The sequence below is a fragment of the Phascolarctos cinereus genome, unplaced genomic scaffold (genome assembly GCF_003287225.1).
Source record: "Phascolarctos cinereus isolate Bilbo 61053 unplaced genomic scaffold, phaCin_HiC Scaffold_3;HRSCAF=262, whole genome shotgun sequence".
In the NCBI taxonomy this organism is placed as follows: Eukaryota; Metazoa; Chordata; class Mammalia; order Diprotodontia; family Phascolarctidae; genus Phascolarctos; species Phascolarctos cinereus.
The window spans coordinates 72,199,391-72,225,126 of record NW_027555736.1 but is presented as its reverse complement, the minus strand read 5'-3'; the positions used below and the strand labels follow the sequence as shown (position 1 = coordinate 72,225,126).

Here is a 25,736-nt window from a genome sequence, read left to right as displayed (position 1 = left end):
AGAGGCCAGGGGCTGAACAAATACCTCAGACAATTCTAACACACACACACACACACACACACACACACACACACACACACACACACACACACACACTCTTTACACTAGGTTGCACATTCAACTACCTTTCGCTTTTGGGGTGGCCCCTACTTGGTCCACGGAGATCGGCGCCCACAAGCAGTGCAGAGACCACCCTTGAAGCTGTGCCAGGTGGACTTGGGCATCGCCCCGGGGGAGGGGGGTCGGGGAGGAGGCCACCACCGCCTCCTACCAGAGAAGCGCACACGTGGTGACCCGTTTGGGGCCGGGTTCCCAGCTCCCGGCTCCTCCTCCCGGTCGGTGCTCCCCTCACTGCAGTATCACGTGCGCCCGGGCCGGGTGCAGGATGGCGGCGGCGGCGGCGGCGGCGGCGGCGGCGGCAGTGGTGGCTGGTGCCAGTCTTCGGTGCTGCTGCAGCCGGGGTGCAGTGTTCTTGTTGTTTTTCTCCCTGTCCCCTCAACCTCCGGCCTCAGCCGCTTGGCTGCTGGGGCTGAGGCCCGAGGACACCGCGGGAGGCCGCGTCTCCCTGGAGGGGGGCACCCTGCGCGCTGCCGAGGGGACCAGTTTTCTATTGCGGGTCTATTTTCAGCCGGGCGCAGCGACGAGCGCGGCGCTGCTCCCTGCCCCGACCCGCTTCTCGGGGGAGAATGACACCAGCGACTGGGCCCCGAGGCTCGTGTTTATCGAAGAGCCCCCCGGAAGTGGTGTCGTGGCCCCCCAGCGCCCTCCCGAGCCGACCCCCGGGGCCTCAGAGGTGCCGCGAGCAGAGCGGCTGGGCATCGGACGTGGAGGTCCTGGGTCCGCTGCGGCCGGGCGGCGCAGCAGGCTCGGCTCTGGTCGAGGTGCGGGTGCGAGAGCTGCGCAAGGGGGAGGCGGAGGGGGCCAGCTCAGGAGGCCGCGGGAAGCTCTTTTCGTTGTGCGCCTGGGACGGGCGCGCTTGGCACCACCACGGCGCGGCTGGCGGCTTTCTGCTGCGAGTCAGGCCGAGGCTGTATGGCCCGGGCGGGGAGCTGCTGCCCCCGGTCTGGCTGCGGGCTTTAGGGGCAGTCCTGCTGCTTGCCTTGTCGGCCCTCTTCAGCGGCCTGCGCCTGAGCCTACTCTCTCTGGACCCGGTGGAGTTACGGGTGCTGAGGAACAGCGGCTCGGCGGCTGAGCAGGAGCAGGCGCGCCGGGTGCAGGCGGTGCGGGGCCGCGGGACGCATCTGCTGTGCACCCTGCTACTGGGGCAGGCCGGAGCCAACGCAGCCCTGGCTGGCTGGCTGTGCACCTCGCTGCCTCCGAGTGTCGGGGATGAAGGGGAAGAAGACTGGGGCGGGGGGAAGTCACTTTCCCTGGCTGCCCACGCTGCTGTGCACCGGCGCAGTGTTTCTGGGCGCCGAGATCTGCCCGTACTCCGTGTGTTCCCGTCACGGGCTGGCCATCGCTTCCCACAGTGTCTGCCTGACCCGGCTCTTAATGGCTGTTGCCTTCCCGGTGTGCTATCCGCTCGGCCGCTTGCTGGACTGGGCACTGCGCCAGGAGATCAGCACCTTCTACACCCGAGAGAAACTACTGGAGACGCTGAGGGCCGCAGACCCTTACAACGATTTGGTCAAGGAAGAGTTGAACATGATCCAGGGCGCCCTGGAGCTGCGGACCAAGGTGGTGGAGGAGGTGCTGACCCCTCTGGGGGACTGTTTCATGCTCCGCTCGGATGCCGTGCTAGATTTCTCCACCGTCTCCGAGATCCTGCGAAGCGGCTACACGCGCATCCCAGTGTATGAAGGCGACCAGAGGCACAACATCGTGGACATCCTATTTGTTAAGGACTTGGCTTTTGTAGACCCTGACGACTGTACCCCACTCCTTACTGTCACTCGCTTCTACAACCGGCCCCTTCACTGCGTCTTCAATGACACTCGGCTGGACATGGTGCTGGAGGAGTTTAAGAAGGGTGAGAATCCCCCCCCATCCCCTGATCTCTAGCATTGTCTCCCTGGGCCCAAAAGGTCGCCTGTCCTAGGGCTGTATGGGTTCGCTGCTTCCCCAAGTACATTCCCTTCAGTCTGTCCAACAGAGCATCTTCTAGCCCCTTCCAAACTTTTGCCCCTTCCCCCCAACCTCATGGTTCCACTGTGTTCTCTTAATACTGCTCCATCAAGCTGAATGGGCCTCTCTGGTTCCCCTTGTATCTAAGTTTGAGATCGTCCCTCATCTTCGCATCTTCCAGTGTTTAACATCATAGATTTAGTACTGGAAGAGACCTTAGAGATCAAAGGACCCAGATCCTTCATTTTACAGGTAAGGAAAGTGAGGCCCAGAGAGGCTGTAATTTCCCCAAAGTCACACTCTGCACAAAATAGTAGAGCTGGGATTTGATCCCAAATTCTCTCACTTCAAATCCCAAGCCCTTTCTGCTGTTCCCTCCTTGCCTTGCATCCTCCTATCTTCCAAAGCCTAACATAGTCTCTTTCCTTGTATTACATAAGGAATACTCTTCACTCAGATTCCTCCCACACCTGTCCTTACTGCCTGAGCTTAATTATGTTGAGAATAAATTTCTGTCTGCCTTATTGTCAAAGGCTGCTTTAGAGCTTCAAGAAGAAGAGAATTGGGCATTTCAGAAGAGCCAGGAAAGAATTAGTTGCCTGGGGCAACAGCAGTGTAGCTATGGACTGATCATGATGATAACAACAATAACTATATAATTATAGCAGTAACAATAACCATTGATATTTATATAGTGCTTTAAAGTGTGCAAAGCAATCTACATAAATTATCCCATCTGGACCTTACAACAACCGTGTGAGGTAAATCAAGATGGTATTTTTATTCCCATACTACAGGTCAGTTATTCAGCAAATAAACATTTATTAAGTTGCCTACCAACTATGCTAAGCACTGGAGATAAAAATGAGAAAAAGAAAGATAGACCTTACCCTCCGGGAGCTTACAATCTAAGAGAGGAAAACAATACACAAAAAGAAGTTGAAAAGGGAGGGGAGGGGGGAAGTAACCAGCTCAGGGGCTTGATGACGTCTAGTCCAAGGAGTAGAGCTGGTGGGAAATGAAGAGTTGCTGAAGTGAGGAAACTGAGGCATTTCTGCAGTTCTTTTCACAGAGCACTATTACATACATCATCCCAGTTAGTTCTCACAATGATCTAGTCAGCTAGATAGTACAGGTATTATTTATCCTGAGTTTCATATCTCTTCTCTTGGCCTTGTGAATAGACCTTAGTGAAATCCCCATGACAGATTGCCTTAACCAAATCCAGAAAGGCATCCAAAGGCAACTTCTGTTAGCAGTCTATTGGCAGTGAAGAAATCCAGTGACAGGCAGTATAGATTCAAATCACAGTGAATACTCTTCCAAAGAAGTCTTCTTTATAGTAGAGTAATTGCTCTGTCCTTTAGCTGGACTTTAGTAATGGGACTTTGTTCTGGTAACAATGGGTTACTGTATCAAGTGAATATAATATAAAAGCACAGTTCTCTGACTCTGGTCCCCAGCTCAGTCACTGTTTTTCAGGTTATATGCTGGTTACAGTGTGGGTGGGGGTAGGAGGGCTGAGTCATGCTCTCCTGCTCTCCTTTTGTGGTTGCCCTTCAGTTTTCTCACTTCTTCCCACTTCAAATGTCTTGACCATCTAAATAAAATCCTACCCAAACACCCCATGGGAGACCTGTTTGGTTGAGTTCTAAGCTGTCTTTTCTTTGATAATTCACTGCTAAGATGCTTTTGGGCAGCTAGATGGTGCAGTGGATAGAGTGCCAGTCATGGAGTCAGAAAGATTCATTTTCTTGAGTTCAAATCCTGCCTCAGACACTTACTAGCTTTGTGACCCTGGGCAAGTCACTTCACCCTGTATGCCTCACCATTCCAGTATCTTTTCCAAGAAAACTGCAAGCAAGATCACAGAAAGTCAGAAAACAGTCTAAGGCAACTGAACAGCAAAAGATGCTTCATTTTCAGGACTTGTAGCCTAGGATTTCTACACATAGAATTTCATAGTGAGAAGGGATGTCAGCAACATCTAAGTCTAACCAATACCTGAACAAGAATACCTCTGCAACATACTCAATGCTTGGCCATCTAGCCTTTGCTTGAAGACTTCTGACAAGGAAGAGCTGGGAGCTTCCTGAGGCAGCTCATTACAATTTGGATAGTTTTAATGGTTAAGGAGTTTTTCCATACACCAGACTCTTCTTTGTACCTTCTTCTTTGTCCTTCCCTGGTTCTGCTCCCTGGGTCTTTCTATATGGCATTTCCTCTTTCTATATGACAGCCTTTCAGATACTTGGAAGCACTGATCAAAGGCCCCCAAGCCTTCTTTTCTCCAGGCTAACAGCCCTCTCCCCTAGTTCCTTCAGACAGTTCTCCTGTGGTATGATCTTAGGGCCACTCACCATGACTATTGCCCTCTTCTAAATTCTGATCTTTGTAGAATGAGGCATGCAGAACTGAACATGGTGCTTCAGATGTGGTGAAGAGTACAGTCATCTCCCCAGTGTGGTCACTGCGCCTCTTTTAAAGCAGCCCAGGATCACGTTAGAGTTTCTTGATTATCCTAGACCCGAAGACCTGTTGACCTATGTTGAGCTTCCAGTTCATTCAAACCCTTAGATCTTTTTTTTAAACTACCCCCTAGTCTTGTTTTTCCCATTTTGAATCTGTACGGTTGATTTTTTGAACCCAAGTGTAAGAAGTTACATTTATCCATACTTGAATTTCATATTATCAGACTCAGGCCAATGTTCTAAACTGTTGAACTCTTTTGTGGATTCTAACTTTATCATCCAGCATGTTAGCTAGTCTTCCAAGCACTGTGCCATCTGCAAATCTGATCAGTATACCATCTCTGCCTTCATCCAAGTCATCAGTTGTTCAGTCTTTTAGTCATGTCCAACTGTTCATGACCCCATTTGGGGTTTTCTTGGCAAAGATTTTGAAGTGATAGGCCATTTCCTTCTCCAGCTCATTTTTTACAGGTGAGGAACTGAGGCAAACAGGGTTGAGTGATTTGCCTAGGGTCACACAGCTAGTAACTGTCTGAGGCCAGATTTGAATTCAGGAAGATGTCTTCCTTATTCTAGGCCCAGTGCTCTATCCACTCTACCACCTAGCTGCCCTAAGTCATCAATAAAATTGCTAAATAGCATAGACCTCTGCTAGATACCTCCTTCTGAGTGACTTCTAGCCATGTGATAATATTCACAAAAATTCATTTCAACAAAATAATTTAGATATTGTAGAGGAGTTTCATGCTTATCCCCATTTTACAGATGAGGATCTGGAAGTCCTTGAGAAGGTGTGTCTTGCTCACAAGGTTTTTCCATCCCTGTATTTCAGTTGGCTTCAAACCCAGATCTCCTGATACCAAGTCCAGTATTCTTTCCTCTGTATCTTCTACATCCCAGTCCCTTTTAAGTACTAAGTGAGCGGAGGGTTACTCTAGATTCATGGTTCTTAACCTTTTTTTGTGGAGCTGACAAAGCACTTCTCAGAATCATGTTTCCAAATGCATAAATATAGATCCAGGATTACAATGGAAGCCAATTTTATTGAAATACAGCTACATCATAATCTTTTTAGTTCATGGAACCCAATTTAAGAAGACCTGCCCTAAAAAGAAGACATCCACAGTCCCTTCTAACTCTATAAGATTTTCTGATTCTGTAACATGAAGAGTTGATCATGGAAGGATTTAGGAGTAGGGAAAATCAAATGCCAAAGATCCTTACTGTATCTACAAATGGGAGCACTCTAATCCTTTGCTGGATATCTTTGTGGTCCAGTGAGGCTGACCTTGATAGGAACATATGTACGTAGAATTCTTTTTTCTTTTTAATAGAAAACATTTTAATAATATTTTATTTCCCTCTAATTACATGTAAAAGCAATTTTAACATTCTTTTCTTTAAGTTTTGAGTACCAAATTCTATTCCTCCCTCCTTCCCCTCCTCTTTCCTCCCCCCAGATGGTAAGCAATCTGATATAGGTTATATATGTGCAATCATGTAAAACATTTCCAAGTTAGTCATTTTGTGCAAGAAAACTTGAGAAAGAAAGAAAGAAAGAAAGAAAGAAAGAAAGAAAGAAAAAGAAAGAAAGAAAGAAGGAAGGAAGAAAAAGAAAGAAAGAAAGAAAGAAAGAAAGAAAGAAAGAAAGAAAGAAAGAAAGAAAGAAAGAAAGAAAGAAAGAAAGAAAGAAAAAGAAAGCAAGCTTCAGTCTGTATTCAGACAACATCAGTTCTTTCTCTAGAGGATAGTATTTGGAGGCAGACAGCATTTTTCATCATGAGTCCTTTGGAATTGTCTTGCATCATTTTGTTGAGAATAGTCAAGTCATTCCCAGTTCTTCATTGTACAATGTTGCTGTTACTGTGTACAATGTTCTTCTGGTTCTGCTCACTTTACTTTGTATCAATTCATGTATATCTTTCCTGGTTTTTCTGAAATCATTCTGCTTGTCATTTCTTATAGCACAATTATATTCCATAATAATCATATTCCACAGCTTGTTCAGCCATTCCTCAATTGATGGGCATCGCTTCAATTTCCAATTCTTAGCCATAGAGGCAGCACTCTTGATCAGTCTTTATTGTAATGGGAGGCATATCCTGTGTTTCTCCAGGAAATCTAATTAGTCATCCTCAATCCTTGCATCATGGGCTGTTGCACAGAATCAAACGAAATTTTTAAAGTATTAGGGGAAAAAGTACATTGAGATTATCAAGGCCTAGCATCTTCCATGTGCCTCTACTTAGGCATGGTATGTAATTTTTGGAAATTACTTCTGCCTTCAGTGGTTTGGCACTTTCAGGAGAAAAAGAATTCTGTAAGGACAGTAGAGGAACTGAGTCTTAGATGCAGAGACAAATTTAGAGCTAAGAATGGAACACTGAGATCACTTTGTCATTCATTCATTTGTCCAACAAACATCTATAATGCACCTACTCTGTGCAAAGTCAGACTTTCTCAGACTTTTGGCTAGGCTTAAATGTAATGAGACATTTTATCCACTGCATTCAGAGTAATATGTTATGAGGTCAAAGGCCTTTTGGATGCTGGTATGGAAGAATAATGGATAATCTTAAGCACTTAATCTCTCTGGTCCTCATTTTTTTCCTCTGTAAAATAAAGGAATTGGATTAGATGATCCCTAAGGGACTGTTGGTTTAGAATCCTATGATATTAATGCCATCTTTTTGTAGAAAGAGTAACATTTAAAAACAGTGTCAAGTAACTGTCCTCAAGCTAGCCTGGCCATAAGATGCAGTTTTGCAGATTTGTACATTTAACCAGGTTATCTTCTTACTTTTTTGTTCTACTGTTTATAATCTCCCCCAAGTAGAATATAAACTCCTTGAGGGCAGGATGGTGTTTCTATTTTGTCTTTGTTTCCCAAATCACGTAGCGGATTGCCTTGCATTCAGAAGGCACTTAATAAATGCTTGAGAGATAGGACTGGATTGGAGCAAATAACCCTTTCCCTGGAAGTCATTTCCCCTCTCTGGGCCTCAGTTTACTGATTTGTAAAATTGGAGGTTAGATTAGATGACTTCTTGTGTTCTGTGACTAAGACCATTCAGTATAGCAATTATTCGAGTAATACCCCCTCCAAAATCGCCCTCCCCACTCCACCACCAGAACTCCAATATTTTCTATTCTTTTCCCTCTGGCAGAAGCATAAAGGTAGCAGGAAGTGAGCTCTGTTGAAAATGCCAAAGCAATTTTTCTAATACCTTCTTTATCCAACATCTTGAGAAATAAAGTGAGATAAGGTATTCTACTATAATGTATTTTCTAGATGACTAAAATTTGCCTCTTCAAGGACCAAACTTTGTTTATATTCACTGTGTGACAAGGAAATCTTGCCAAAACAGATTATACACATCTCTGACTTCTTGGACAGAGGATGGGGAATATAATTACTCTTTTCCTGATAACTAGGGGTCATCATTTTGGATATCCATTCCTATGCTGCACCATAGTGCAGCCCAGTTCTTCATCTCCTATTAAGTCTTTCTGCCTATCAGCCTAAAAGCTGACACTTCTTGCTGCTGCCTGGGGGTCTGCCTGTCTACCACTCCCCACCTCACTTGAATCTTGCTGCTTCCAATTAGCTGTGGGCTAGGAAATCAGACAAATAAGCCTGTTCAATATTGTATGTAAGTGTAGATTTGGTGGTAGAGCTTAAGGGCAGGCTGCTGCTACTGGCGGCTTTTGACAACTGTTTGTGTGTGCTCAGAGATCTGTCCCCTACTTCTCAATTTGGGGCTGTGAGTGACCCTGCCTGGACAAGTGGGACATTGCTGGGGAATGCTTTATAGCCCTGCCCAGAGACATTGATGGTTAGAGCTAGTTATACTTCTCTCCAATGAGTCATAATAATTTTTTCAAGTCTTGGTAATGCTGGTAACCATGGTTTCCTTGATGGTAGGGTTAGAGGGGTTTTCTGCTTTTGTGTAGTGACTTAAGAACTCTCCTTCAGATGATGAACACATGAAGGAGGGAAATGACTAAAAAGTACAACCTAACAAGAGTAGAAAGGGATGGGTGTGTTTTTATTCTTTAAGACAGACTGTTAGAGGATTATCAGGATAACATTTGTATCTTTCTTTTCCTTCTACAGGGCAAGGCAGAGTAATTCTTTAAACTGGATATACAGTCCCATCTCTCTCTCTGGTCTCTCTCTGTCTCTTTCTCTCTCTTTTCACTCTGTCTCTCTCTGTGTATCTCTCTGTCTCTCTGTCTCTCTCTCTGTCTCACACATACACACACACACACACACACACACACACAATTTACCTGCTATTCCAATGCAGTTGGAGAGTTCATAGAACTTTACCAAGATGTAAGAGGCTGTAACACAGCATTGCTGTTGCAATAGCAAGATACAAGTACCATTGTACCCCTGATCTACTCAGAGTAACCCCTCTCTCACCTATTACTTGGGGAGGGACTGTGATGTACAGGACAGAAGGCTGGACTTGATGTTGGAAGATCTAGGTTTGAATCCTGCCCACAGATGCCGGGATTGTAGACTTAGAGCTGGAAGGCTCCTCAAAGGCCAGCCCTCTTATTTTACAAGTCTAGCCAAGGCTACAAGCATTTATCAAGTACTTACAATGTGCCTGGTACTGTATTCCTGGGAATATAAATACAGGGTGTCCCCAAAATCTTAATGTACCAAGACTTGTATAAAAAAGGAAGATAGTCCCTGTCCTCAAGGAGCTTACATTCTTTTTTTTTTCCATCTGTAGCACATTCTAATGGGGAAGACAACACAGAAAAGGGGAGGGGGAAGGCACATGTATGGGCAAAGAGTCAAGAGTGGAGCCCAGAGAGAAATGGAGTAAACATGGCAGGCCTGGGCACTTTCCTCAAAATGGAGGTTCCAGAACCACCAATGGAAGAAGAGGCTGCAGGGCCAAACACTGCCTCTCCTTGCAGGGAAAGTCACAGATTAGCTCACATGCTTTTCCTCCATGTGTAAAATAACGGATTTAGTAGCTCTGATGTTCTGTTTCCTAAGTGGTAAATCCTTCACAATAGTTTACTTTGATGCCAGTTGTCTGAGTGCAACATGAACTTTCTGTAGGCTGAGACATCATAAAAATGATACGTTTTTAGTTCAGTTGTATCTGACTCTTCATGATGCTGTTTGGGGTTTTCTTGGCAAAGATACTGGAGTGGTTTTCCATTTCCTTCTCCAGCTCATTTTATAGATGAGGAAATTGAAGCAAACAGGGTTACATGACTTGCCTCAGGTCACACAGCTAATAAGTGTCTAAGGAGAGATTTGAATTCAGGAAGATGAGTCCTCCTGATTCCAGGTCCAGCACACTACCCACTGTGCCACCTAGCTGCCCTGTTTATTCACTCTAAATCAGTTCATATATCTTCCCATGCTTTTCTGAATTCTTTATAGTCATAATTTCTTACAAGGTGATAATACTGCATTACGTTCATGTACTACAGTTTATTCAGCCATTCCCCAATTGGTGAGCACCTACTTTGTTCATACTTCTTTGCTGCCACAGAAAGTACTGTTATGAATAATTTAGTGCATTTGGGACCTTTCTGTCTCTTACTTCATTAGGGTATGTGCCTAATAGTAAGATTTCTGGATCGAAGGCCATTTGAGTAAACTTCTTAGCATACTGCAAATTATTTTCCAGAATGGTTGTGTCAATTCCGAGTTCCACCCACAATGTATTAATGTACCTGTCTTTCTGCATTTGTTTTGTTATGCATTTCTGGTATTATTAGTGACCTGCAGCAATCTTTCATATAGTTTTATAGTGAAGAGTTGATTGGGGAATCCCTGAATAATTGAGTCCTTCCCAACTCACTTGAAATTACAGGATGTGAGGTACAAATAACAGAAGCTGTACAGGGTTAGGCCAGAGTGAGAACATGAGCTATGACTCCACAGAAAAATGAAACTACTTTAGTAAATGTAAATAGCAAAAGAAGCTCCAGCTATACCATAGGGAAACTTGCATGTGACCCTGGGCCATCTTGGCACTATGCCTTCTTTGTTCTGTTTCTATATAATAGCTGACCTGGCCTACAGTTGGTGCGGAGATCCATGATGTCACTTTGTCCTGCTGCTGCCAGGAGAGCAAGAGGACAACTGGCCTTTTGTGAATAAACTCCCCCAATTAACCTAATTAACCCTAATAAAACCCATTAATAACCAAGTCAGTATGAGCCCCTCTTTCTTTGGTATCTCAGTATTCTCTCAGAGGATATGCCACCCTACAACTGGCATAATTAGGGCAAACAGATCTTCCTCCTTACATTTGGCATAGTTGGCAGAATAGTCTGCCCCGTGACAGAAGTATAACATTTTTCCCTTTTCAGATTCTGAGTGACTTTGCAGCTTTTAAGGGGCAAGTGCAGGTTGAGGGGGCAACCCAGAATACCTTGCACCCTTGCATTTATTACCTCTCTTGCCTGCCCCTTGCATCTTAAAAATGCAACAACTGAAAATCTAGAAGGTACCAAACTTTGTACTTTCTTGTTCCTATTACCTGCCCATTACCTTTTCTAATTTCATAAAGTGAGTTGAGAACTCAGTGGATCAGGGGTCCACTGATCAGCTCCATTCCGGATACACTGGTTAATAGCCATAATTCTTTTTTTGAGAAGTGTTTGTTCATATCCTTTGACTACTTAACTATTGAAGATGGTTCTTGGTATTTTGTATTTATGTTAATTCCATATATATTAAATATAAGGTATAGGTGTATTATATATAATCTTTGCATCACATATCTAGAATAAGGATCTCATCCACATGCATATATAAAATAGTATATAGATGAAATCCTTATATTCATATAGAAATTTTTATCATATATGTATATATGTATGTGTGTTTATATGTGTGTATATATAAATGAGATCCTTAACATAGACATGGGGTGCAAAGATTTTCTACCATCAGTAATTTCCTTATTATTCTAGTTGCATTGATTTTGTTCATGTAAAAACTTTTCAATTTCATGTAATTGAAATTAACAGTAGATGAACTTTCAATATCCCTTCTAATCTAGTTATTTATGGTTAATATCAGAAGCAAATTAGTTCTCTTCTCTCTATTCAAAATTAGCTATTTTGGTGAGTTAATTGTTCTCTGTGCTGTAATATATAGTAGAAGAATTAACATAGATAATCAATAATTAGTTGTACTATAATAAGAATGTAGAGCAAGAAGGCTAATTAAAAACTTTGAAGAAAAAGGAATTAGAAGGTAAGTCATGACGTGACTGATTAAACTTTAAAGTTTAAAAGTGTGATAAGACAAATTCATGGCTAGAATATGAGAGTAACAGCAGAGAGAAGAAACCTAGAAGTGCCCTTAGAGGTTAACCATTTCATTCCCTGCTCCAACACACATGTGTACAGACACACACACACACACACACACACACACACACAAGCTATTTTAAAAATAAAGAAGAAAGCACCAATGGGGGAAGAGGTGGTAATACATTTGAACCTCATTTTTTGTCTCTGTAAAGTAAAGAGGTTGGACTCTGATATTCTATGATCAGCTAATTTTAGACAGAGCTCCAAAGTCACAAGATGTAAGAGACCTGAGAGACCATATAAGTCTAACCCTCTCATGTTAGAGCTCCTTGAGAGCAGGGACTCTCACTTTTTCTATTTGTAATTATACGCTTAGCATAGTGCTTAGTGAACAGGGGTGGGGAGCCTGCAGCCTCAAGACCACATGTAGCCCTCTAGGTCACACCTAGACTGAAACCAAACTTCACAGAACAAATCTTGGATTCAGTCAAAGGGCCACATATGAGGACCTAGAGGGCTACCATATGGCCTCAAGGCCACAGGTTCCCCATCCCTGGTAATACACAGTAAATGCTTAGCAAAATATATGTGTGTGTGTGTGTGTGTGTGTGTGTGTGTGTGTATATATATATATATAATATATATATATGTATAATATCATTCATACATTTATATCACAGATAAGAATACTGAGGTGACATTTCTTGTTCAGGGTCACATATTAATAGTCCATAGTTAGTTGCCCTTGAATCCAGATCTTCTAAGGCCAAGTCCAGTGTTCTTTTTGTTAAGATACTGTATAGGAAGGAACTATGCACACAGTTCTAGGTCGATAATAGAGAGTACCAGTGGATACCTGTATGACTCAGTGGCTAGAGTACCAGATTTGGAGTCAGAAAGACTAAAAGAAATTTGAATCCTGCCTCAGAAACTTAACAGCTATGTGGCTATTTGGGCAAGTCACTTAACTTCCATCAGTCTCAGTTTCCTTATCCATAAAATGGGAATTATAACAGCATCTATGCCTTACAGGGTTATTGTGAGAATCAAATAAGATACTGTATATAAAGTACTATGTGAATCTTAAACTACTATATGTTAGAGGTTATTAATTGAACAGATAAGAGAAGGGATGCCTACTGGTAACATTTCTTTTTAAAAATAGATGAAGTCTACATCTCTTTCTGAATTTCAGGGTCATAGACCTATAGTTTTAGAGCTTGAAAGAACTTTAGAGATTACTAATTCAGGGGTTAGTTAGAAAATTAACCCTTTTTTGTCATTTTATGTCAGTCTGGTGAAGTCTACAAATCCTATTCAAAATATTTTAATTGCATAAAATAAAATACATAATATAAAAGTGGAAAGTGATCAGAGAAGAGAATAAACATTTATATAGCACCTACTGTGTGCCAGGCAATGTGCTGTGCATTTTTATAAATATTATCTCATTTCATTCTCACAACAACCCTGTAAGGTTAGTGCTATTATTATCTCCATTTTGCAGCTGAGGAAAGTGAGGCAAATAGAAGTTAAGTGATTTGCTCAACATAGTAAGTATCTGAGGCCCAATTCTATTGATCTGCCCCACCTAGCTTCCTCAAAAAGAAACAAATCATATTGAAATATTGTTACTATTTTTTTTTCAAAACAAGCTTATAGACCCCAGGTGAAGAACCTCTGACTCAGTCTAATCCTCTCATTTTTACAAATGAGGGAATTTATCTTAGAGAAGTGATTTGCTTAAGGGCACACTGAAAGAAGGCAGTTAAGCTGAAATTAGAACCCAAGACCAAGTCCTTGAACTACAGACCCAGTGTTCTCTTCACTGTCTCAACAGAAGACCTCATTCAACAAGAAAAGAGTTTTTAAAAGGAAAAACTAATTGAATCTGAATGGTGATTTTAATTGGCTTAGATTATAGTGAGGGGGCAAGATGGAGAGTGGGAAGAACTTTCAAGTAGGAGTCAGGAGAAATAGATTCAGCTCTCCAGTCAACTGTCTGTGTGACTTTAAAGAGAACACATCACTTCTGTTGACCTTGATTTCCTCATCTGCGAAATGAAAGCATTGAACTAAATGATCCCCAAGAACCCTTCTCATTGCTGACAGTTTGTGAGCCCATGGCCACTGTGCTCAAAGATGCATTTTGTGACGTGGGACATTCTTTAGTCTCCCTCCATTACGGGAAACCATAAATAGGTACAGCGCTGGGCCTTGAATCTCTCAGGCAGTCTTCCGGACTCCTGAGACTCTAGCCAAGCAATTTAAGTTTGTATTTAATGAATTAGTCTTGTTAATTGATTTGTAGGTCACACAGTAGTATTTATAACAAGTACCTTCCATGAGTTGGACAGCTAGATGGCATAGTGGTTAGCGTGCCAGGCTTGGAGTCAGGAAGACCTGAATTCAAATGTGGCCTCAGACACTTAGCTGTGGGACCCTGGGCAAATTGATTAATCCTGTTTGCCTCAGTTTCCTCATCTGTCAAATGAGCTGGAGAAGGAAATGGCAAACCACTCCAGTATCTTTGCCAAGAAAGCCTCAAATGGGGTCAGGAAGAATTGGATATGACTGAATTAACAACAACAATCTACTATGTGCTGGGTATTGGGAATATGAAGAAAGTCCCTACCCTCAAGAAGCTCGCATTCTGTTAGGGAAGTAGGCACACATATAAATAAATACAAACCTATTTGGAGTGAGGGCATCAGGAAAGGCTTTATGTGCAAGTGGCTCTTGGGCTGATATTGAAGGTTAGCTACGGATTCTGTGAGACTCCTTCATCTTTAGAACCACAAACCTTGAAGCCTGAATCCCCATAAGCTTTGGTCCTGGAATTCACAGAGCAACAGAGTGCAGAAACAACACAGTTGCTAGAATTGAGCAGAATTGATACCTAACAGGGCCTGGTTTTTTTCTCCAGGGGTAAGAGGATTTATTGAGGTGGGGTGGGCCTTCCCATTGGATGTTTCTTGTTTCTAACAGAGGCATGACTGTTCCCAGCATCCTTAGCTCAGGGATTTGCCCACCCCATCTTGTATCAGATGAATGAATAATAGGTACATCTATCAGCACAACACAGTAAAAAGAAAAATAAACAGGAAGACCATTTAAATGTACAAGAGAGACTAGTATAATACTGTGGCCAGTTTTCACATTGGATTCTGGGTCAGAGTGACAATGTCTCATTCAGCTCCTCCAAAGCAGTGAAAGAAAGTCACTCTCTTAACTCACTTGAAATTCTCTGGTGCCAGAGAAGAGCCTTTTGTCACAATGGTCTGAGGATGTGTCTAGAGAGCATTTTAAATGAACCATTGGAGCCAAAATAAGAAATGACTGGCAAAGACTAGCTAACTCTTGACTCGCCCCTCAATCAAAACCAGATCCTTGGAGTTTCCTGGGAGTACACCATTTCTATGAAGTAGCTATTATCCTGGGACTTAAAGACAGACCCTGCTAGGACTGAAGTTTAGCAGAGAGATTAGATAGACACATATGGCAATTGTGTGCAGAGAAGAAAATTGAAGGAATGGGAACTGATGAGAGCGTTTTAAGAGAGAAATTATAAAGAGAAAAGAGAAGAGGACCCAGCACAGAGTATTTTAGGCTTAGGAGTCAGTAGTAGATTTTAAAGTCCTTGACTGTCAGGGGCTGAGTTTTTTTTTTTCTTTGTGTTCCTAGCACCCATCACAGTGCCTGGCACATAATGGGTACTTAATAAATGCTTGTCTAATTAAATTGCATTGTAGAATTAGGCCAGCCATTCAATGCAGAACAATAGGCTTTTATATGGCACATTTAGGAAGGGATATGTGACTTAACAGTAGATACCAAAGATTGGAAACTTGTAAATGGAGGCCAGGACAATGAGGGAAAGGCATTAGGGGTAGTACTCATCCCCAAACCATGGAAACATCTGATATGTCCAAAGGATGGACAAGGAACAGAGAATGGCTACAACATGGATATCACTAGAGGATTGGCATCCGTCTTGGGTTTAATGATGGGACTGTCCAGTGTATTATCATTCCATGTCAGGGGCTGCCTGTTCTGGAGGAACAGTTCAGAGATATAGAGGAATCTAGGGTTTAATTCAGGTGAAAATCTTTGGTTCCCCACCTCTCATATCTAGCCAGGTACATGGGAGATAAAAGTTTTCATCATGGAAGTTTCTGAGCCAAGGAGGTTCCAGAAAAAGGAGGGGGTGCCATGTAGAGGAAGGGACCTATCTAGAGCACAGATAGCCTGTCTCAGGAAAAATTAGGTATAGGGAAGTCTAAATAGGCTTACAATCATAAAATCATGGTGCTTTCCATTTCATGGTCCTATGCCAAAGGTAGCTTTAATTATAGATACATTGTTAACTAAAAAGATCTTGCTGAAATGAAAAAAGTGATTCTTGGGCCACTGCCCCAGCTTTATGTGGTTCTAAATTATTTAAAGAGCAGCCCTCTTTTCCGGGGATACTCTCAGTCATTATGTGGGGGAAGCTGAAATCAATGCAGTTATATTCTTGGAGAAGTTTTTTTGAAATTCTGCTGGTTTCCACACAGCTAGAAGAACCACTGTTCCCCTCCATACCTATAAATCTTTCTGCTTCAAGAGCTAATTTCTCAGACCATCCCAAGAAAGGAGAGAGAAAAGGGCACAGTCAGGATTCAAGCCACTTCCCCCATTATTGCCATTAAAGATGAAGATACAAATGTTATAGATAGGAGAATCAATAATTTGTGTTTTAAAGCATCTACCCAAAGGAAAATGAAGACGCTTGCAAAATTAGGACCCATGTGACACCAACATGTTCTATTTCTAAATACCCGTAAAATGTATCTGGCAAGCTAGTTAAAACTTCAGTAAAGGATCGAAGGAATTGTGGGTCCAAGGGCTACAGTTCATGATCCTAGAACCTTCCCAAATCCAGTCGACATAGACCCAAGTGTAGCACTCAGATGTATGGGGACCATCATTTATTTCCCCATTGCCATCACCAGAGATTGCCACCAGATGGAACTCTTACACTACATTTGGGGTAGCCTGTGACTCTACACGCTGTTCGCCCACTCCCTGGACCTTTGTACAACAGACTGCATGAGCCAGGACTAATGTTCTAAATAAACTGATTTATTATTTTTGAATCTTTGGTTTTTATGCAGAATTCATTCCTCCCAATGAAATGTCACCTTTTCCCATCGTCCTCCCTTTCTGCCTCCTCCATAGAAGTATGACATTTTTTTAAAAAAATCACTAAGGAAAATCACTTTCTGATTTTTTTGACAGAATGTTTCAGTTCATGAGACATTTACTGAACACCTACTATGTGCAAGGGCCTATGTTAGAATCTAGGGATGCAAAGGAATCATAGTTACTGTTTCTTTAAAGCTTAAAGTCTAGTAAAGGAGATAAAGGAGACCACTGATTCAGAGCTGGAAGGGAACCTTAGAATGTGTCTAGCCCAATCATCCCATTTCATAGATGAAGAAACTGAGGCTCCAGAGAGGTTCACTGACTTCCCTGAGATCCCTCAGACAGCAAGTGGCAGAGCTAGCATTCGAACCCAGAGATCCAGTGCTCTTTCTACTATACCATAAAGAATAATGTAGGTACAGAGATGCTGGCATCAAAAGTCATAGCATATCTTCTTTTAGAGCTCTCAATTCATGCCTTAATTTTTTCCTTATTGTTTCTGACATGAAACTTTTTTAGCATTAAAAATTGTGTGTTTATTTTAAAAAATCAATATTAAAAAAATAAGTTTCCACCAAGTTTTGCACCATAAACCACTGCCTGCTTCTATCCCTGCGTTCAGCACTGTTGCCAATACCTGTCACTAGACTTGTATTTTTGAAAGGGTAATGAGTCTAGATGGAAGGGAAAAGCAAAGCTAATTGTAGTCATGTTCTCAGGGAACCCAGATATTACAAACATGATGAACAGAATACTGGTCTCTTGACCTTTTCTTTTTATTTATTTATTTTTTTAAGGCAATTGGGGGTAAGTGACTTGCCCAGGGTCACACAGCTAGCATCAAGTGTTTAGTCTGAGGTCAGATTTGAACTGAGGTCCTCCTGACTTCAGGGCCATACCCTTTGACCTTTTCTTAGAAGCAAAAAGATTTAGTATAAAGAATGCTGAACTTCAACTGGAAAGGTTGTTGGACCTAGAGTCAAGAGTTTAAAAGGTTTGACTCCTACCTAAATCCATGCCGTTGGGTGGCAAATCTAGCACTCATTGCATTGCATCACGCTGTGTGGAAGAAGATAGGAAAGAATAACTTCCATGAAAACTACGATAGGCAAAGAGGATTCAAAATGGGTTAATACATATGATCATTTATTTCAGATCAGGACTTCAATGAGCACCAAAGCATAGGATCATTTGGTTTTTGTTTGTTTTTTGTTTTTGTTTTGTTTTGTTTTTTGCAGCTACAGAAGTGAAATGTTGCATGCATTTTCAGATGAGGTTATTGTATTGTTAGTTTTACATAATTGCTTCACTTTATTACTAGAGACTTGTCCTGGAGTGGGGGGTGAAGAAGGATAATCTGTAAATGTTTGTAATGTAAATGAGCTCCTTGGGGTCAGGGACTGGTTTTTGTCTTTCTTTGAGTCCCCAGAGTTTAGCCCTGTGGCTGGCCCATGGTAGGCACTTAATAAAAACAAAAAATAAAAGCCTGGTGAGCAGCTGACCAAAGTACAAACTGTATGCTACTTCTTGACAGCAGGATGATTTAAGCAACTCTCCTGGAGCCTTAAATCGATGTGCCTCCATTTTGAATTTCTTTGCCTCAACAGGAAAATCTCATCTAGCCATCGTCCAGAGGGTGAATAATGAGGGAGAAGGAGATCCCTTTTACGAGGTGATGGGCATCGTTACTCTAGAGGATATCATAGAGGAGATCATCAAATCAGAGATTCTGGATGAAACTGACCTGTATAGTAAGTGCTGAATGTTGCTTTTATCTCGATTTTCTATTAGTCCCTTTGGAACCTCCGTGAAAAGGGAGTCAATTTGAAAAAAGTGTCAGCCTGGATTATTTCTTCAACTTTGGACAATGTCCACATGGCTATATTGGCCATGTTTCTGAAGCAGATCCTGGCCCAATTTGAATCTTCCTCTGAGGTGTCGTTAATGTAATATAATAATAATCACCTTTGAACAATATACTCAATGACTACCAATAAAGTAAATGAAAAGAATACTAAAAGGAAACCAAGCTTTGAGTAATTGGTCCTAGATGATATATAACAAAATATACCTCCCTTCTTTCATCAGAGAGATGAAGGACCTTGGAGGCAGAATGCTGTATGCATTGTCAGACATGGTCACTGAATTATTTGGTTTTGCTTTATTTATTTATTTATTTGTTTGTTTGTTTGTTTGTTTGTTTTTGAAGAGGAGGGTTTGTTTTAAGGAAGTATTCAGTTGTGGGGGAGGCGAGAGGGGGTAAGGGGTGGATTACTCTAGAAATGACTGTGATCTAAAAACAAAAAGCATCAGTAAAATATATTGTGTAAATCACCTCTATGGCATATTGAGGATTAGTGAGTTCCCTTTTTAGACATTGGGACAGCGTGGAATTAGTGAATAGGGCCCTGGACTTGAAGTCAGCAGTGATCAGGACTTGGTTTCTTGTTTTGTTGATTGTTCAAACTTAGGAAAATGATGAAGAAAATGTTAATAATGAAGATTGAACTTAATAATCTGTTGTGAGTACATTTTGTAAAATTTCCCGAAGAGCCAGTTGTTAAGCATTTCCCATCATGCCACTGAATGCAGCTGCTCAGAACTACAGTGATGTCCGGAACAGCTGTGGGACAGCTCCAGTGGAGACCTCCTTTGAGTGCTTGTTCTGAGTAAAGACCTTGCTGGTGTGTGAGTACTGGCTCCACATTGCCTAGATGTTAAGCTGCTGTAGGGCTATGAGGAGAAGAGACACAGGTGCCGCTACATGTGTAGGAACAGTCTACACTTCTGTCCTCCAGTCCTCACCATCTCAGAGCAAGTGATCAAAATTCTGCACCACAGTGCCTAACACAGAGCAGGCACCAAACACATCAATCAGTAAACACTGATTAAGCACCTACTATGTGCCAGGCACTGTGTTGAGAGCTTGTTGGATTGGATTTATGTAAGCTAATTGCTGGAAGAGTTGAGAATATAGCAGGTTGAAACTGTCCAGGGTATTAGAAGTGTTAGAACATGGAAGAAGAATCACTGGTTTTGGTGCCTGTGACTTCCAGCATGAAAGGAGAGAGCGAATGAAAGAAGGTGAGGAAAGGCTGGGCACCAGGGAAGCCCTATGGGTGCTTGTCTTTTCGCTCTGTGTGGCGAGATAAGAGATGTGTGAGGATGTTTCTTACCCAGGGTCTGGGGCTTGCTTGCAGGATTCCTCACAAAGCAGGTAACTTGAAACAGTGGAAAAGAGTGGATTTGGAGTCTGAGGACCTGAGTTCAAATCTTGACTCTGCTATCTGTATGACCTTGGGTAATTCACTCCTCCTTTCTGGGTATTAGCTTCTTCATCTGTCAAATGATGGAGTTGGCCTCAATAATCTCTAAGATTCCTTCCAACTTTTAGTCTGTATTCCTATGACTGGTATGGAACAAGCATTGTTGAGAACCATAAGGTAATACTCTGTCTAGTCGAGCTTCTATGGATTGTGGGGATGGTTGAGCTTGTTTCTGTGTTTCCTGTCCTCAGAGGAGAATGGTGAGCAACCTAGCACATCTAATGACACATCTGTGGCCAATGAAAGCCCCCAGTCACAAGGTCGGGGGTCTTCTACATTCTCTGATGGCTCCTGGCTAGACTGTTATGACAAAGACTTAGTCCTCCTGTCTCCTTTCCCCTCTGGGGTGTGTGAAGGCAGGGGTGGAGGGGAATAGACCCTTGGCTGTAAATTTCCTTTCTAGGAGGGAGTGACCCATTCATAGATGACCTTGGGTAATGCCTCCTACTGCTGATATTGACAAATGCCCTCAACCACCTCTAATTGTGGCTAGATTGTTGTAAGATTCTGAGGCTTTAGGAGTGATAGGGGAAGTGGCTTCTTCTGGGAACCCACAAGCTTAGGTTTTATTTTTAACTTCAAAACAACCTGAAGTTGTTTCCCAAGGACACAGTGTATGTAGAAGGAGAATCAGCTAGGGGAAAAAATGTAGTATTGTTGGGAGGAGCAGAGGAGTCCATTTTAATCTGCCACTGGTTCAAGGTCTAGGTTATGGGTTCTTAACCTGGGGGCTGTAAACTTTTTAAAAACTATTTTGAAAGCTGTATTTCAGTATGATTTCAGGTAGAGAGTCTTCTACATTCTCTGGTTGTGTAATTATGCCATTTTCTAATGGTAAAAAAAAATTGGTTTCCTTTGTAATCTCTGTTTTATTTTGTACATTTAAAAACCTTATTCTGATTGACCCAGCAATACCACTTCTAGGACTGTACTTCAAAAAGATCATAAAAATGGGGAAAAGACCTATATGTACAAAAATATTTACAGCAGCTCTTTTTGTGGTGGCCAAGAATTGGAAATTGAGGGGATGTCCATCAATTGGGGAGGAGTTGAACAAGTTGTGGTTTATGGATGTAATGGAATACTATTATGCTATAAGAAATGATGAGCAGGCAGACTTCAGAAAAACCTGGGAGGATTTATATGAACTGATGCTGAGTTAAGTGAGCAGAACCAGGAGAACATTGGACACAGTAACAGCCACTCTGTGTGATGGCTGATTTTGATAGACAGCTCTTCTCAGCAATACAAGGATCTAAGACAACTCCAGAAGACTCATAATGGAAAATGTTATCCACGTCCAGAGAAAAAACCGTGGACTGTGAATGCAGATGGAAGCATGCTATTTGCTCTCTTTTTTTTGTTTTGTTTTGTTTTGTTTCTTCTTTCTCATGGTTCCTTCCATTCATTCTGATTCTTCTTTACAACATGACTAATGTGAAAACATGTTTAATAAGAATGTATGTGTAGAGCCTATATCAGATTGCATGCTGTCTTGGAAAAGAGGGAAGGGAGGGAGGTGGAGAAAATTTAAAACTCAAAAGCTTATGGAACTGAATGTTGAAAACTGAAAATAAATAAATTTAAAAATTTTTTAAATTATAAAAAAACCTTATCCTGAGAAGGTTGCCAAAGGTTTTGCTAAATATTGCCAAAGGGGGTCCATGACACAAAATAGATTTAGAACCCTTAGTCTAGGCTGACTACAGGGACTCTAAGTAATAATAATAGTTAACAAGAGCTAACATTTATATAGCACTTACTATGTGCCAGGCACTGTGCTGAATACTTTACAGATATCTCATTTGATCCTGACAACAGCCCTGGGAGGCAGGTGCTGTTATTATCCTCATTTTACAGATCAGGAAACTGAAGCAAAAAGAAATTAACTGACTTGCCCAGGGTCACACAACCACTAAGTATCTGAGCCTGATTTGAACTCAGGTCTTCCTGACTCTAGGCCAGTGCTCTATCCTGCACCACTGAGCTGCCCCTCTAACTTCCAGTGATCTAATTACACAATGGCAGGTTTGGGGCTCCTAGCAGGTGGTGGTGGTGCCAGAATTCAAAGGCCATCTACATCATGACTGGCTTCTCTCCATTCTTAATGTTGAATTCTGTTGGGGTAGGAATTTCTGCAGGGAAGCAATATTCAGGGAAAAGCAAGGGGACCAAGACAGCATTAATGAAATTGGCTTTTTTTCTGCTAGAGTCTTATTAGAACCAGTGCCCTGAGATTGTCCTCTAATGTTCTCTGGATTCTAAGCGGCAAGGTGAGGCACCCCCCCACCCCCTACCCTCAGATTTATAGAATGACCCTTTATGGCCAGAGCTAGGATGAGGCATTTGAATGTGAGGCTTGAAATTGTTACCCCAGGCCCACTTTTCTCACCTGAGACTAGAAACCTTCCCTGAAAAAGGTGCAACTTACCATTACTATTTTTTAAACAATCTCTACGTGCCATAGAGAGCAGAGTTTTCCAGAACTAAAAATATGTGTACTTATACAAAGTAGTAGAAAAAAGGCTCTCACAGTATATCCATACCTTGCTCTCTTGAGTTGTACTTTAGGCAGCTACCTAAGTGAAGGCTACCCTGTTATGGTAGAGCCTGTGTTCTACTGTCTGGCTTTCCATCTGGTGTATATAAAGGCAGGGATGGAGGTATAATAGACCCTGAGTTGTGAATTTCCTTCCCAGGAGGGAGGAACCTATCTAGGTATTGGTTTCTCCAATCTCAGCTCTGCTATCAACTTGCCTTTAGACTTGTATTTTAGGAAAAGAACCAGGGTGATGGAAAAAGAAAGAGGAGGAAGAGGAGGAGGAGGAGGAGGAGGAAGAGGAGGAGGAGGAGGAGGAGGAGAAGAAGAAGAAGAAGAAGAAGAAGAAGAAGAAGAAGAAGAAGAAGAAGGAGGGAGGAGGAGAGGAGGAGGAGAGAGGAGGAGGAGGAGGAGGAGGAGGAGGAGGAGGAGAGGAGAGGAGGAGGAGGAGGAGGAGGAGGAAGAAGAAGAAGAAGAAGAAGAAGAAGAAGAAGAAGAAGAAGAAGAAGAAGAAGAAGAAGAAGAAGAAGTAGTAGTGGTAGTAGTGGTAGTAGTTGTTGTCGTTGAAGCATTTATTACAAGTGCACAGTCTGGGAGAAGATGGCCCTGATAGCAGTATTGGGGGTATCAACCTCTAAAATCAAAAGTAAGGGTCAGTCATAGGAAGCTCAAGTTCAAGTCATGGTCTGGACAGGAAGTTAACCCACAATAGTGACATAGAGGGAAATATGAGTGTGGGGTACCCCAGACTGATTCAACTTACTATATTCCCCCTTTCCAAGCCAGGGTCTTGGCAAGGATTCAATCCATTTGATGTAAAAAGGGAATCCCAGGGCAGTGTACTGAAAGGTTCAGGTCAAAAGCATTTGTTTGGCAAAGGTCAAGGAACCAAGGCTGAGGACACCAGAATCAGAGGAGGGTCTAGAAAACAGCTGTAGCAGAGGATTGTTGGGAGATATCTGCTCCTCAAATCCGCATCATCTATAGTGGGTGAGCCTCAGCTAGGCCTGATACCTTTTCCTCTGAGTTAAGGGAAGCTCACAAAATACCATATAGGGTATGACTGAAAGATCTTTTTAGGAGATGGGAAGTAACTAGTTTCTAAAGTTGACCTCCTTGTACCTGATGGTGAACCTGTTATAAGAAATCACATAGGCTTTGGGTTCCTTTCCCATCTTTTATCCCATTTTGTACCCAAAGAAATAAGAGGTTTAGAGCTACAAAGGATCTTATAGACATGTGGTTGAACTTCCTTATTTTATAGATGAGGAGCCTGAAGCCCAGAGATGATGTGACTTGCCTAGGCTCATATAGCTATAAAGTGCCAGAGGCAAGATTCAACTAAGGCCCTCTACCTCCTACTTCTGTGCTTTTCCCACTGCGCCTAAATATGGTAGAGTAATTTCATTTGTCTATTTTCCATTGCAAGAGGTTTGTATGCAACTTCTCAAGGACTGCACCTGTTGGTGAGATAGCTGTAGTTTGCCCTGTATGCTGGTATACCCATCCTTTGTCTCCTTGTGGTTCTTTAGCAGACAATCGGAAAAAGCAGCAGGTCCCTCATCGGGAGAGGAAGAGACATGATTTCTCCCTTTTCAAGCTTTCAGACTCTGAAATGAAAGTGAAGATATCTCCACAGCTTCTGTTGGCAACACATCGATTTATGGCCACAGGTATGTCTGTCTCTCTGGAGTGCCAGGTCCCTCTGAGTTCTCCACATCAAAGGCTGCTTTGGGATGAGCCACAGTAATTAGCAGAAAGGGGCTGCCAATTCTAATAATAATGTGTGCTCATTCATTATGCTCCTTGGCCAGTCACACAAGGGGTAGTGTAGTTTGGTGATTAGAGCTGCTAGACTTGAGTCAAAATGCCATGGGTAGCTGCTGGAACAGAAACTACTGAAAGCATAACTAGGGTGGGGTGGCTGGAACTTTGTCCAGGGGCATCAAATTTAAAAGGTGCTGAGAATACTTGCAGCTCTTCCACAGAATTTGGAATAACACAGCTGTACACCTAGCTAGTAATAATAATTGATGATGATGATGATGATAATAATGGCTATAATTTACAAGGTTTGCAAAGCGTTTTACAAATATTACCTAATTTTATCCTTACAACAAACTTGGAAGGTGGGGTTTATTATTATCCCCATTTTACAGATGAGGAAACTAAGGCTGAGTGAGGTTAACTGACTTGGCTAGGGTCACACAGATAGTAAATGCTTGAGGCCGGATTTGAATTGAGGTCTTCCTGATTCTACACTAACAGATGAGTTCCAGGAGGTCTTTTGATAGTGACACTCATCTTTTTTTTTTTTTGCTAAGGTGGCCTATTTCTTCTGTGGTCATAACCTAGGGACCCATATTTCCAGCTTGTCATATACCACAAAGTGAATGTCTAGGAAGATCTGCACATACATATTAGTTTAGGGTCCAGTGCTCCTGTGGCTGGCCTGTCAAGAACCAAAGAAACAGGACTGTGGTTGTACGGGCTTGTTGTGCAGTCCATACCCAATAGTGCTGAAACTGTTAGCCCTGACTCCTGGGATCAGTGCTGGGCCAAATGGGATGTCTCTGCCCCACTCATGCTGAATTCAGCCCAGCTTCCTTTCTTCCAGAAGTGGAACCCTTTAAGTCTCTGTACCTTTCGGAGAAGATCCTGCTTCGGCTCCTGAAACATCCCAACGTGATCCAAGAGCTGAAATTTGATGAAAAGAACAAGAAAGCACCCGAGCACTATCTTTACCAACGCAACCGTCCTGTGGACTATTTTGTGCTCCTTTTGCAGGTGAGTAGACCAAGAACGCAAAGGAGGCCCCCCCCATTCCTATAGAGTAATCAG

General features: G+C 42.4%; 1 protein-coding gene across 1 annotated transcript in view; it reads left to right on the top strand.

The window, feature by feature from the left end:
* Positions 1–221: 221 nt before the first annotated feature.
* The window catches only part of CNNM1 (cyclin and CBS domain divalent metal cation transport mediator 1), a 69,890-nt gene continuing 44,375 nt past the window's right edge, over positions 222–25,736 (top strand). The window contains 6 exon segments of the mRNA XM_078150931.1: positions 222–754; positions 756–1,343; positions 1,345–1,972; positions 18,638–18,781; positions 24,428–24,568; positions 25,513–25,682. Coding sequence (XP_078007057.1) covers positions 386–754; positions 756–1,343; positions 1,345–1,972; positions 18,638–18,781; positions 24,428–24,568; positions 25,513–25,682 — 2,040 coding nt within the window. The 5' untranslated portion in view covers positions 222–385.